This window comes from Nothobranchius furzeri, chromosome 8 (genome assembly GCF_043380555.1).
Source record: "Nothobranchius furzeri strain GRZ-AD chromosome 8, NfurGRZ-RIMD1, whole genome shotgun sequence".
In the NCBI taxonomy this organism is placed as follows: Eukaryota; Metazoa; Chordata; class Actinopteri; order Cyprinodontiformes; family Nothobranchiidae; genus Nothobranchius; species Nothobranchius furzeri.
In genome coordinates this window covers 39,961,132-39,974,382 of record NC_091748.1, presented here as the reverse complement: position 1 = coordinate 39,974,382, position 13,251 = coordinate 39,961,132, and the positions used below count along the sequence as shown (strand labels likewise).

The 13,251-nt window shown below is 43.8% G+C and overlaps 2 protein-coding genes across 3 annotated transcripts in view; both read left to right on the top strand.

The window, feature by feature from the left end:
- Window positions 1-7,435, top strand: part of LOC107395839 (uncharacterized) — a 30,443-nt gene extending 23,008 nt beyond the window's left edge. The window contains exons 8-11 of the mRNA XM_070554022.1: window positions 300-339; window positions 432-539; window positions 2,705-2,815; window positions 6,818-7,435. Coding sequence (XP_070410123.1) covers window positions 300-339; window positions 432-539; window positions 2,705-2,815; window positions 6,818-7,035 — 477 coding nt within the window. The 3' untranslated portion in view covers window positions 7,036-7,435. The remainder of the gene's footprint in view (window positions 1-299; window positions 340-431; window positions 540-2,704; window positions 2,816-6,817) is intronic.
- lnx1 (ligand of numb-protein X 1) overlaps window positions 1-13,251 on the top strand; it is a 76,833-nt gene that overhangs the window by 62,470 nt on the left and 1,112 nt on the right. For both annotated transcript variants that reach the window (XM_015971684.3, XM_015971685.3), the window contains 4 exons: window positions 8,638-8,772; window positions 11,176-11,353; window positions 12,385-12,631; window positions 13,081-13,239. In XM_015971684.3, coding sequence (XP_015827170.3) covers window positions 8,638-8,772; window positions 11,176-11,353; window positions 12,385-12,631; window positions 13,081-13,239 — 719 coding nt within the window. The remainder of the gene's footprint in view (window positions 1-8,637; window positions 8,773-11,175; window positions 11,354-12,384; window positions 12,632-13,080; window positions 13,240-13,251) is intronic.

Here is a 13,251-nt window from a genome sequence, read left to right as displayed (position 1 = left end):
CTGGAGCTGGTGAAAACACGTCATTTACTTAAAATTATCGAGGATTTTGTGCCCAAATGCTTTTTCCTTCCCTTGATGAAATATCCACTGTTGCAAGTCACCCTGTGGTTATTCTTTCTTGTAAAGGCGGCATTAAGAACATTGAGTGGCCAGTAAAATTTTGAATCTGGTGGATGAAAAAGTTAATTTCCTGCCCTAAGAGTAATGATGACCGGATAAGAGAATAATTCTATAGTTGTATACTTTTGCAGATTGCCCACAAGTTCAGCTTTCCAATATTTGTTCAATTATCTTTTTAGACCATTCACATGGAGGGACCTTTAGCAGAGGACATTGAAGGTATGTGTATGCAATGTTCTTAAATTGATGCTAAATTATCTGTTTTACCTGTTTTGTGTATTTTATTCTTACAAGTAATTATTTATGTCCAGATGTCTGTATGCTAGGTGACAAGGGGTCAGACGATGAGGTCAGCATGTCATCCAGGCAAGAATGTACCTCCATATCAGAAAGTCAAAACCAAAGAGTGTCTGCAACAGGTGAGCTTCAATGCAGTTCTTACCTTTGGTGCATTTTCACACAGTGCATGACAAAAATTAGCATCAACAACCCCATCTCCCTCCTTTGTCCCAACCACCTCCTCCTCCTGCAACTCTGTCAGGAGACCTGTCTGATGCAGAGGCTGCACAATCAACACAGTCAAACACAACCCCAGTTTTAAAACTGAACATTGGGTTAGTACTGCCTTACATTACAAGCAGCTTTAACTTTTAGGTTAGCGTGCATCCACCTGCTGCTTATAGGTTGCTTCAATCTCTCTGCGTGGACTTCACGCAGGGATAGCATAGCTACAAAACACCTCTCTCATTATAGAACATCTGGTAGGTCCACGATAAAGTGACGCAGGACAGTTCCCTGAGCACATTATCTGCTGAATAATTGTGATTGCACAAGGGGAAGATTAAAAGATTAGTTTTATTTAGAACAATTTAAATCACGTTTACCTCATACATGGGTGAGAGACACGGACAAAAATAGATTCAAAGAAGGATTTTATTACAAGAAAGGACTCACATATATTTATATGCACGTACAGTACATTAAGACACACGTGACAAACATTAATAATAGAAGGAAAAGAGGGTTTTACACTGTCAGAACAAGCAGCGGAGAGCCAACACGCCAGAAGCCTGTTCCAGGCCTCTCGACACCTCAGCTCTCGGTCAGTCCCCTGCACTCCAAATGGTTTTATTCCACCCACAATCTTCCAAACAAAGACCTGTAAATCTCTGTCAGGAGGTTTGGCCAACCACCGCATGTCTAAGGCGGGGATTTCTCAAGTCACAGAGTTTCTGTTGAAAGCCAAAACCTGCTGGCTACTTAATTTATGACTGACAGCCAGGAATTCAGTTTCCAAAGCTACGAGTTACCACTCACTCTTGCAACCTCCAATGTAACCATCCTGTAAGACCAAGTGAAGAGGACAAAAAGGCCCTTTAACTGAAAACAACTGAGGATAAGAAAAAACCCTTTAATCCACAAGTTTATTATTTTATTACTTAAAAAGAGGAGCATTTTAAAAATACCTATCATTATCCAAGTCTCCTTCATGGCAGCAAACGGACTCCACGGTTGTTGCTCCACGGCTGAGCAGTGACCGCATTTGCAGTACAAAGGGTTGCCAACCCTCTCCTCACTGTCATATTTGTCTGTAGCCGCTGCGCCCCTCCTCCTCATCACTGGCTTAAACGCATACTGTATGCCATCGGGTTAGATGACATGAACTAAACTCGCTCAGCCTCATCTTGACATTTTTCCTCTTCAACTATGTACTTGTTCTCCACTCGCTGTAACTGTGTACTCGTGCAGAATTGAGGAGAAAAAATGTCTTAATAGCCATGCAATCTCTCCATGAAGTCTGTGCCCTGAGATTGGAGCAACCTATAAACAGTAGGTAAGTGCACACTAACCTTAACTATAACGCTACTTGTAATGTCAGTAACAACGGTCGCTGTCTGGTGAAATCAGTTCATATTCCATGCTTTCGTTCTTTTTTAAACACAGAAACAGTTTTGTTTACCTGTTTTGTAGCTACATTTTCGCTGACGGCTGCCGTCGGTGAAACTGTAGGTAAACAAAACAGTTTCTGTGTTTAAAAAAAGAACGAAAGCATGGAATTAGAACCACGACACAGTAAGAACACACCTAAGAAATCAGTTCATTTTATGTTGTCCAACATCCAATCTTTGAGGCGTACAGCTACTTCAGCACTAGTGGGCTGCGTAGGACAGTCTTTCGTCTGTACACTATATGAGGAAATGTATTGCTTGAGGACCACAATCCTGCAAGTCTTAGATGTTTCCCTGCTGCAACACACCTGATTCATTGTGCAGAGCTTGGCAACAAGCTGTTTGATCTATTTAACTTGAATCGGGCGTGTTGAAGCAGGGAAACATCTCAGACCTGTAGGATGTGGGTCCCTAAAGAGTGAAGTTGGCCATCTCTGGGCTAACATGACAATTAATATTTTTACTTCACTAGTCACTTGAAAATGATTTAGAATAGGAGACAGAATGAAATTCCGTCTCTCCCTTTAAGAGACACAAATTCCATATACTTATTTTATAAAATAACAACCACTATACTGACGGCTATTACATATTTTGTGTATTGTATACTTTAATAAAGTTATTTCTTGATCCAGATGTCAGTATGCCAGAAGAGGGGTCAGAACATGAGGTCAGCATGTCATCCCTGCAAGAATGTACCTCCACGCCACAAGTCCAAAACCAGACTGTCTCTGCAAAAAAGAGAGGTAAGGGCTTGCACTCTCTTGCACTCTGGGGCATAAGGACCCGTTTTACTGTGCCATGGTTTATCGTCCTCCTGGTCCAAACATTTCTTTTCTTAAGGAGTTTAGTGTCTTTCTATCCTCCACCTTGAAGCTGTCCAGACTGGTTATTGTTGGTGATGTTAACATCCACATAGGGCTGGGCAATATGGCCTAAAATCAATATCACGATATATTGAGGATTTGAACCTCAATAACGATAAATGGACGATAACTACAGGTATGTGCAGAAAAAAAAGTTGTTCACTAGATGGGGCTGTCACATGTATTACGTTGAATCACATTTTTATGTGACTCAAGGTGGTACAGCTTCTTAAAGGGACATGAACATTGCCAACTTACACACCTTTTTTTTTAATCAAATCCATTGACATGGGAAAAATTATCTCGATAAGAGGCAGAAATTTCGATAGTGATACATTTTCGATTTATTGCCCAGCCCTACATCTACGATGATGCCTCAGACCACTTTCTCATTACCTTGTCCAGCCTCCTGACTCCTTCAGCTTTACCCAGCATGTTTCTGGCCCCACACACACCAAGGGACACACTCTAGACCTTGTTTTTACTTTGGGTCTACATGCTGGTAGTGTTTGTCCTGAGGATGTTCATATTTCAGATCCCCATTGCGTTATCTTTAACTTGTCAGTTTCCCCACCTCCTGCTCACCTTCTGGTTAGTTCTCGTTTTCTTAATGAGAGCACAGCTAGCAAATTTTCTGTTGCTATTGATCCACCCTGTTCTTCTGATAATGACCTAGATTCCTAAACTTCTCAGTTTAACAAGTACTGCATTTCCATTCTGGACAACATCTGTCCTGTCAGAACCAGATCAGTTCCTGCAGTGAACCCTACTTCCTGGGGGCAGCAGTAGCTCAACAGGTTGAGCGGGTTGTCCAGTAATCGGAACGTTGCAGGTTCGATCCCGGCTCCGGACAGAGAATGCTGCTGTTGTGTCCTTGGGCAAGACACTTAACCCACCTTGCCTGCTGGTGGAGGTCAGAGGGACCGGTGGCGCCTGTGCTCGGCAGCCTCGCCTCTGTCAGTGCGCCCCAGGGCAGCTGTGGCTACATCATAGCTCATCACCATCAGTGTGTAAATGTGTGTGTGAGTGGATGAATGATACACTGTAGTGTAAAGCGCTTTGGAGTCCTTACTCTGAGAGGTGCTGTACAAGTGCGGGTCATTTATCATTATCATTTAATGACAGCCTTTGCAGCCTAAAGCGCCAATGCAGAAAAATTGAGCGTGTTAAAGTGGAGAATGCTCCCTTTATGTGAAATAAGGAATGTTATTTTAACAACCTTTGGAAATGATTAATATTGATTGAATATTAATTCGGACAACGCTTATTTTTCTCAGAAGACCTAAAGAACTTTTTATTCTCAGGTATTTAGACTCGCTTGAATAAAGATCAACCTTCAACAATTTTTAAAGAATTTAATTTATAAATCACAATTTAAAATCTCACACAGTTAACAATTCCCTGATGTTTAATGAGCTAAAATGTGCATGAGAGCAGAGCTTAGCTGAGGGCTTAGTTCATCTGTCTGAAACAAATGATGTTTTGGGTTAGTCTACTGTGTCGCTTTGGAACAAGAAGTGATCATGAGTGCCCTAAATCACCTGGGGGGTGTCTTGGACGGACCCCGGTCGATGGAGGAACACGGTCGCTCCCAGCTGGTCTCCCAATCCGTGAGGCTTTGAGGTTAAAGTCCACTGGTCAAAATCAGTCTCTGATTGGCTCAAGTTTAAGCAAACCGTTCCACAGTTGACGGTGGAACTCAGTTGGTGTTTTCAGCTTGCTTGCAAGTGTCCAGAACCTGGCAGCGTGCCAAAGTTCTGATGTTGTCGAAGAGGAATTCACGGGCCCTGTGAAGTCTCAACGAACTGACTCTCGGCTCGCTTGTCAGTAGTTTTGTAGAACGCCCCCCCTTCCCGGGGCATTCCCAGATCGTGACGTCTTTGCCCTTGAGAAGCTCTGCTCTTGCCTGCTGTGTGTTTAACAATATGTGGTGTATTATTCGTGATCACATCATCTCCATTAAACATCATTTACAAGTTTGATCACAAATTGATTCAGCAGTTGATCATATTAATTAATTCATCAACAGATCTCATTCTTTATTAAAATCATAAGATGAACAGTTCAGCTGTCCTCCTTCCCCACACTGCGTCCTTGACGACTGGTTATCAGAACCCAGCCTCTGCCGTCCTTGCAGAAGGAGAGTGTGTCTCAGCAGCCATCTCGGCTCCAGGTAAAAGCAGAGGCACATGTCAGGTCAGTTTGACCCGTCACAGAGGTTGATGGTCAGTAGCTTGTTGTTGTTACAAGCGCTTGTGGAAGACAACCCGTCTCCATGTCCATCTGCTGCATCTAAAGAATCTTCTGACTTCCTTTAACTCTGCAGTCAGAGATGCAACGGTTGACTATTTCTCCAACCTGGTGTCCCAGAGCAAAGAGAATCCCAAGGTGCTGTTTAACACCATCAGCAGCATCGTCTCTCCTGCCTCTCCTACAACCTCCATCCACTCTGTTACAGACTGTGAGAACTTTCTGTCTTTCTTTGTGGACAAAGTCAATAAGGTTAGATCTAGCATCTCTCCCTCAGCCTTATCTCTGCCTCTCCTGACTCCAACCAGGCCCATCATCCTAGATAGCTTTGCTCCTGTTTCTTTGCCTGAGTTAACCAAACTAGCCAACTCTATGAAGACCTCTGCATGCCCCCTCCACATCTTACCCTCATCTTTGTTTAAAAGTGCTTTTCAGTCCATCGGTCCCAGCGTGCTCTCTATAATTAATGCTTCTCTGGTTTCTGGTCAGGTCCCTGCTTACTTTAAAAACGCTATGGCCATCTCCAAGGTCCTCCACCACCTCCCTCACCCATGGTGTCCCACAAGGTTCTGCACTGGGGCCTCTACTTATCTTCCTCTGATTCCTCTTCAGCACATCCTGAGCTCTTTCAGAGCAATCTCCTACCATCTTTATGCAGATGACATCCCAGCTGTACATCTCCTTTAAGCCCCATGAAATGTCTAAGCTGCAGCTGTTACACACCTGCTTAGACTCTATCAAAACCTGGATGGCTGGGAGCTTTCTTCAGCTGAATGAAGATAAGACTGAGATCCTCATCTGTGCCCCAGACAAGCTGGTTCCCAAAGTGAGAGATCTTGGTCAGCTTGCTTCTCACACCAAACCCTCCGTCAGGAGTCTTAGTGTGACCTTTGACCCGGCTCTCACCCTGGATTCTCAAGTCCGTTCTCTTGTTCGCTCTTCCTTCTTTCATCTCAGGAACATTGCAAAGCTGAGTCCCATTTTGTCCTGCTCTGAACTTGAGACAGTTCTCCACACCTTCATCTTCTCACGCTTGGACTACTGCAACTCTTTTCACGTGTCTGAGCAGAACCTCCCTGAACCGTCTACAGGTGGTTCAGAATGCCTGTCAGCTCAGCTTCTAACCAGGACCTCCAAACACACCCACATCACCCCGCTTCTCCTCCAGTTTCAGTGGCTGCCAGTCAACTTCAGGGTTCATTTCAAGATCCTGGTTCTGGTCTATAGGGCCTTACATGGACAAGCACCACCATACTTTGGTGCTCTTCTCAGACCCTACACCCCAGCAGGTCCCTGAGGTCCAGTGACCAAAGCCTACTGTTAGTCCAGCTCAAGGCAAAAGACCAAAGGTGACAGATCACCTGCTGCTGTAGCCCCCAGACTCTGGACCTCTCTTCAAGTACATGGAAATGGTACAAATGGAATTCTGTTACCTGATTTGTTTACATGCAGTAAGTTTTGTGCTGACCACCATCAGAGGGCCTTGGGGATTTATGAGACTGAATTTGTGGAATAATTTTGGACAATAACCAAAATTGTTGTAATTCTAAAACAGTGGGTCTTACAGTGTTAATTAAGATTAAAACTTCTTTATAAAAGAAAACCTACATTGTTTTGTTTTTGTCCACACAGAAAAACAAACAGCTGTCAAGAGAAGCTGGACCCCAGAAGAGTGTGTTGCAGTGGACAAACATTTGAGGAGATTTATCGTGAGAAGTCAAGTTCCTGGTAAAGAAGAGTGTCAGCGCTGTATTACTGCTGCACCTGAAGCTCTCAGAAACAGAGACTGGAAAGCTGTTAAATATTATGTTAAAAATCGCATTACAGCCCTGAGAAGAAAAGTAGTATGAAAGCACCTAATTGAACGGAGGTAAAAGCAAAACATTGGATGTCAAAATGTTTTGTCCTTTGTTGTGTTTGTTGTTACTTTTTGTTGTTTTTGTAAGGGTTTGCTCAGGTTTTATGGCTGTTCAGTTGTGTACAAATAAAAACATTTCACAGGTTTTTTTTGTATATTTTTTACACCTGTAATAACAAGGCATTTTGAATGCAGTCCAATGAAACGCATAATTTCAATGCCAATGTAACAAAAAATGTTGGGTTTGCATAGAACTTCAAACTGATATTGTTAAAACATTCAGTGGAGATTAGATTAATGATTTAATAATTAAAAAAATCACAAGCATATGGCATAAAATGTAATTAAATTGGTCATTTCAATTTTGTTATTAAACTGTCTTTGAAGCTGAATGTCTTGTAATCTGTCATCGCAGATAGAAATGTTCACACATATACATAATCACTTATTACAAAAAACTATTTTAGTCCAACATGAGGAAACTGGGAGTAATAATAAAGACTGGTATCAGTAGCTGCAGATAGTGACCTTGGGCCCCATTAACATATAAAAACTTGATATGTACGTGTGTATGTGAATGGACCTCACAAGTATGCAATGCTAGAAACGGTCCCCACAAGTGGCCAAATACCTTTTTGGTCAAAACTTTAGAAATGTGTTAAATTGAAGTGATATTAATGATTTAGATTTTTTTTTACATCTAACCTTGTTTTTAAAAGCGATGTAGGACCACTGGAAAGGGTGGATCCCATAAAGCATAGAAAAACCGGTGGGCCTCATAAGGGGCAAAAACCAGAATGTGTGTGTGTGTGTGTGTGTGTGTGTGTACGTGTGTGTATACGTGTGTGTGTGTGTGTGTACGTGTGTGTGTGTGTGTGTGTGTGTGTGTCTGTGTGTGTGTCTGTGTGTGTGTGTGTGTGTGTGTGTGTGTGTGTGTGTGTGTACGTGTGTGTGTGTGTGTGTGTGTGTGTGTGTGTGTGTGTGTGTGTGTGTGTGTGTGTGTGTGTGTGTGTGTACGTGTGTGTGTGTGTGTGTGTGTGTGTGTGTGTCTGTGTGTGTGTGTGTGTGTGTGTGTGTGTCTGTGTGTGTGTCTGTGTGTGTGTGTGTCTGTGTGTGTGTGTGTGTGTGTCTGTGTGTGTGTGTGTGTGTGTGTGTGTGTGTACGTGTGTGTGTGTGTGTGTCTGTGTGTGTCTGTGTGTGTGTGTGTCTGTGTGTGTGTGTGTGTGTGTGTGTGTGTGTGTGTGTGTGTGTCTGTGTGTGTGTGTGTGTGTGTGTCTGTGTGTGTGTCTGTGTGTGTGTCTGTGTGTGTGTGTGTGTGTGTGTGTGTGTGTGTGTGTGTGTGTGTGTGTGTCTGTGTGTGTGTGTGTGTGTGTGTGTGTGTGTGTGTGTGTGTGTGTGTTTAAATCAACGGGCATGTCGTTTTAGCAGGTCAGAACACCACATAGAGCTGTCCATAATCAGAACCCTAATGTGCTTTGTGGTCTGTCATCAAAATTTCACTCCAACTTAGAAAACAATAGTTTCCTTTTTCTAGATATCACACCCTGATTTACACCTAATTTCTAAACTTTCTGCTTTCTTTTGTTCTCTTTAGGCAAGTGAACAGCGCGTCCACTTCATAGTGTCTCGTCAGATATGCCTGCCCGCCTCAGACATCCTCCAAGAAGCTCCGTGGGGCATGGAAGGTCCCCCACCTTATTCTCCAGTTGATATAGAGCAAACACTGCTGGTGAGTCGCTCACTCACACACACACACACACACGCACACGCACACACACACACACACACACACACGTACACACACACACACACACACACACACACACAGACACACACACACACGTACACACACACACACACACACACACACATCCAGTACATGAGAGATGTGAACAGCATCAAAACACAGAGGAAGGCTTTGTTTGGCTGATAAATGGTCCCTTTCAGGTGCAAATGATCTACAGAGGCTTCATCCTCCCATCAAAGCTAAGCCAGTCATTCAGGCATCACGCAGGAGAGTCTTCTTCTCCTGCTGAATTGCAGTATCCATGTCAGCCATCTTTTATTTCACCACAATACAAAACATAACTTCCTCACAGGATTTTCTTCACTTCAACCACTAAAACCTGAGATTCAGATTAAAAGTCCAACTACTGAACATCTTAATGTGTACAGTACAATTCATGAGCACAGCAGTTTTATTTAATATCCAGCATTTCCTTGCCCAAAGAAGCAGTTTTTTGCTTTCACCAAAATCATGAACAATTACCAACGCTGGTACATGGAAGGTTGTGGATAACACAGATAAATAAAAACACTATGGCTCCCCTCGTCTGTGGGGAAAAGTGCAGTGAACCCACTTTGAAGAATGCTAGCAGCGCTCTGATAGCTGCTCAGCACGATGCAATAATAACATCCATCATGCAGTTATTATTAAATCAGTGGCCGCTTGCACAAAGCACTTCAAACCTTCTCTTTCAGTGTGACAGTTAAAGCTTCATCTCTTCTCAGCTAACGGGCTAACTTAAGGCTGCTGCTAAGAATCTTCCAAAAGACGTCAACAGCTGAGAAAAGTTATGAAGGCAATTAGTGAATCGTGAGCGGTTTTACGGTAATGCAGTTGTACATTTTCCACAAAGACCTTTTTGCTTCGTGGGCTTTGGATCACTTATCATTTTAACTGTTATATTCCTGCAACTGCAGCACATAGATTCAGTTAAAGGAATTACAAAGCATGTATTTTTTTAGGTTCTTCTCTTGTGATCACACAGTAGCTGAGTGCTGACTGAATTTTGAAGCGTTTGAATCCTGACTAGTACTCATCAGTCACCCAGCAGACTGCTGGGAAGCCAAGTGTCACTATCTCCTCCTGAGATTTGGTGCACGGCTGACTTGTGGACATAAAATCACCTGCCAGTGACTCAAGAGGAAACATCTTACAGCATAAGGCGATACAAGGATCATAAACTGTGAAGCTTGTGAACGAGTTAAGCTGCTAAAACGAGTCTTGGACATGGTTGGACAAATAAGATGAACTGGTCCATTTCATGATCTAAAATGAATGGATGCCTGTGATACTAAACGGTTTCCCAGTCTGACAACACTCCTGTCTAGATTTACTGTCAGAATGCTGCCAAGCTATTCATAACACAAGGTTACAGATATACTATCTATATGTCAGGCTCCCAAAGAGGACCTAATCTTTATCAAAGGAATAAAAACGAGAATTTTCTGATGGATTGTGGAACTGGCTCTCATCCTTTGAGGGCTGTTGTGTTTTAACAAAGTGAATGTGTACAAACATTTCATTCGTTCTGCTTTATATGTGACATCGTTTAGACTATAAAAGTGCACAAGTCCATAGAGTACATCATGTTTCTGTGTGAATCTGGCCAGCTAAGACTAACGCTGGTTACAACAAGCCACCCAACACGAGCGTGATGCTGAGGACTCGCTGGAGGAGCAGTGTGTAGGAAGGCCGTTGCAACACAGTTGAGTCACCGCTGTGACCTCAGGTCTGGAACGTGACTGAAAGAGGGCCGCTGGGAGCGAGCACAAACGTGTGAATGCAGCACATTAGAGGAGCGGCACGAGCCACGTCCCATCAACCCCAGAGTGTCCGTGTGGTATTCATGACTGCTCAGCGCTCCTACATCTGACTCACAAATATTCCGACTGTAAATAAAGTCTCACTATCCCACACGCTGCGCTATGCAACACTCACCACATCTGCTTTCATTCCTTTATACCGAGCACCAACAAGGAGGGACTTGAGCTGCCTGATGTCCTTCACTACTTATTAGCATATATTAATACCATAGCAGATATGCTAATGAGGTCATTCATCAATTAGCTATCAGCCATGAGTGTTTTGGAGTCTTTTGCTCTTGCAGCAGTGTGGATGGCCCTCATGTGACTTCTCCTGCCTTTATCACACATCTTGAAAAAAATAATAAAACTGTCATTATTATTATGCAAATTAGCTCCTCAAAAATTTAATTAGGTCACCCAGTCTAAGCTATATGTTGTGTGTTATTGAGTTTAGAGAAAAATGCCCAAGATGCCACAATGACAGCATAGTAGCTCCGCCTCCTTAATTATTCTCTATCTCTGCCGTGTGTCCCTTGTGAAGGACTCTTGTCAGAAGCCAGCGTGCTATGAGAAGACGGTTACTCTCACCAAGGAGCCGTACGACTCTCTGGGAATGACGGTGGCAGGAGGAATGTCCAGCCGAGGGTGGGACCTTCCCATCTATGTCACCAACGTGGACTCTGATGGCGTGGTGGGACGGGAGGGCTCTATTCGCAAAGGTATCATGAAGCTCATTCCTTGTTTCTCATAAATGACCTCCTATCACTCCCGTTTACCGTGATAAATGCTCACCAGTGTTGTTGTTGTGCAGCTCACGAGAACATTGTTGCAGGCAGCCTGTTATGAATGTGCTTTTCACTGGTGATGAACAACGACACAATGATTGATGAACACTTCAGCTCATGTTTAATTATCAAGGTTATTCATCCTGCAAACGCAAACGTGGATACCGGTGGGGTTCATTGCTCCTGCTAATTAGCTCACACACAGCTCAACAAAACACAAACGGCAGAGTTCAAGACATGTTGCAATCTTGAGGAGAGTTTGTCAAGTGGGTGATTATTTTGTGATATGAAATCAGTCGGGTCTGAAACAGCAAAGCGTGGTGTGGCACACCAATAAGCGAGCATGAATGCAGAGGTGCTGAGATCTTGTGATGCAGCTGGATGCAGGGGAGTTGGAGACTTTCACACGAAATGCTGATTCCAGCCATCCGTCTTGAGACACAACCATATTAAGCTCTTCATTACACTCAGTACCCCCCGACCCGCGCGTCTGTCTCCAGCCTGAAGCTCGGTTTATGAGAGGAGGGAAGGAAATGATGCTGTAGCACATTACAGTAGCAGAAAGGCCTCATAAAGTCAGTCTCCGGCTGTTGTTTGCTGCACGGTTCAAGGTGGACATCACTGCACTCATATGAGACGCAGCAGCTGCAGCTGTCTCTGCTTGTGTGCTTGTGAAAGAGGCATGCATATTGTAATGGAGCGTTCATTTAAATTAGCATATCCCTGCAGGCTGAACGTGTCCTTTGAGCAAGCTGGACTGCATCGTCTGTCTTTGTATCACTTTCATCATTAGGAGGCTTTTTGAAGCACAGGTGGCCCTTGGTTTCTATTTCTCTGTGATCTAACCAAGAGCTTGATAATTATTAAATCTGGAGAGACAATGAGTCTGTGTCCTGTGATGTGATTCAAAACACCAGCTCAGAGAAGCAGAGGATGACGTGTGTTGTCCAATTCTTCCCCAACAGGTGACATTTTGCTGAATGTGAACGGGCTGGATTTGACGGGGGTGACCCGAGGCGAGGCTGTGGCGAACTTGAAGAACACCTCCTCCCCTGTCGTGCTAAAAGTCTTGGAGATGCGTCCTCCAGGGGACAGCCTGCATGAGTGTTTGCTGCCGCCTTGTCTCACGTCGTCCCCCACAGACAGCACCAAGAGCCCACTGCCGAACGACGATTACTCTCCACAGTGGGTTTCATGGCTGCAGCTTCCAAGGTGAGCTCCGCCGGTGTCTTCACGCTCGCTTTTATGTAAATGTTGGGAGTTTTGTCCGAGCCCAGCACAGCTCACCAGCGTCCCTCTGACCTCTGCCGGTGGGTGTCCACGGACGTTTTGACAGGACCAGCTGGGAAGCGGAAACTCATCATACTTTTAAATTATTTTCTTCTTTCACTATTAATAAATAAATAATAAATTAATTGAATGTTAAAACTTCTAATAATTCGGAATGTTTTGATCTGCTGATACCAAAGAGCAGCTGCTGCTCCTGCGCATGTCGAATACTGTCATTCTTAAGCGGTGCAATCAAGACTAAATCTAGTTTTCATGCAACTCTGAGCAATTTAGCAGGAAGAGCTGTTGCCTGCTCTAAATGGACATATACTTAGTCATTTAAATATGCAGTTGAGAGATTAGAGGGTTTAATCTCCCTTTGGCTCATGCAGACATCTCTACTACTGCAAAGACATCGTCCTGCGGCGGAGCACCTCAGGCAGCCTGGGCTTCAGTATTGTAGGAGGTCAGGAGGAGGTCAACTGCAATCAATCTTTTTTTATCCGCTCAATCGTGGAGGGGACTCCAGCCTACAACGATGGCAGGATAAGGTATCTGACCTT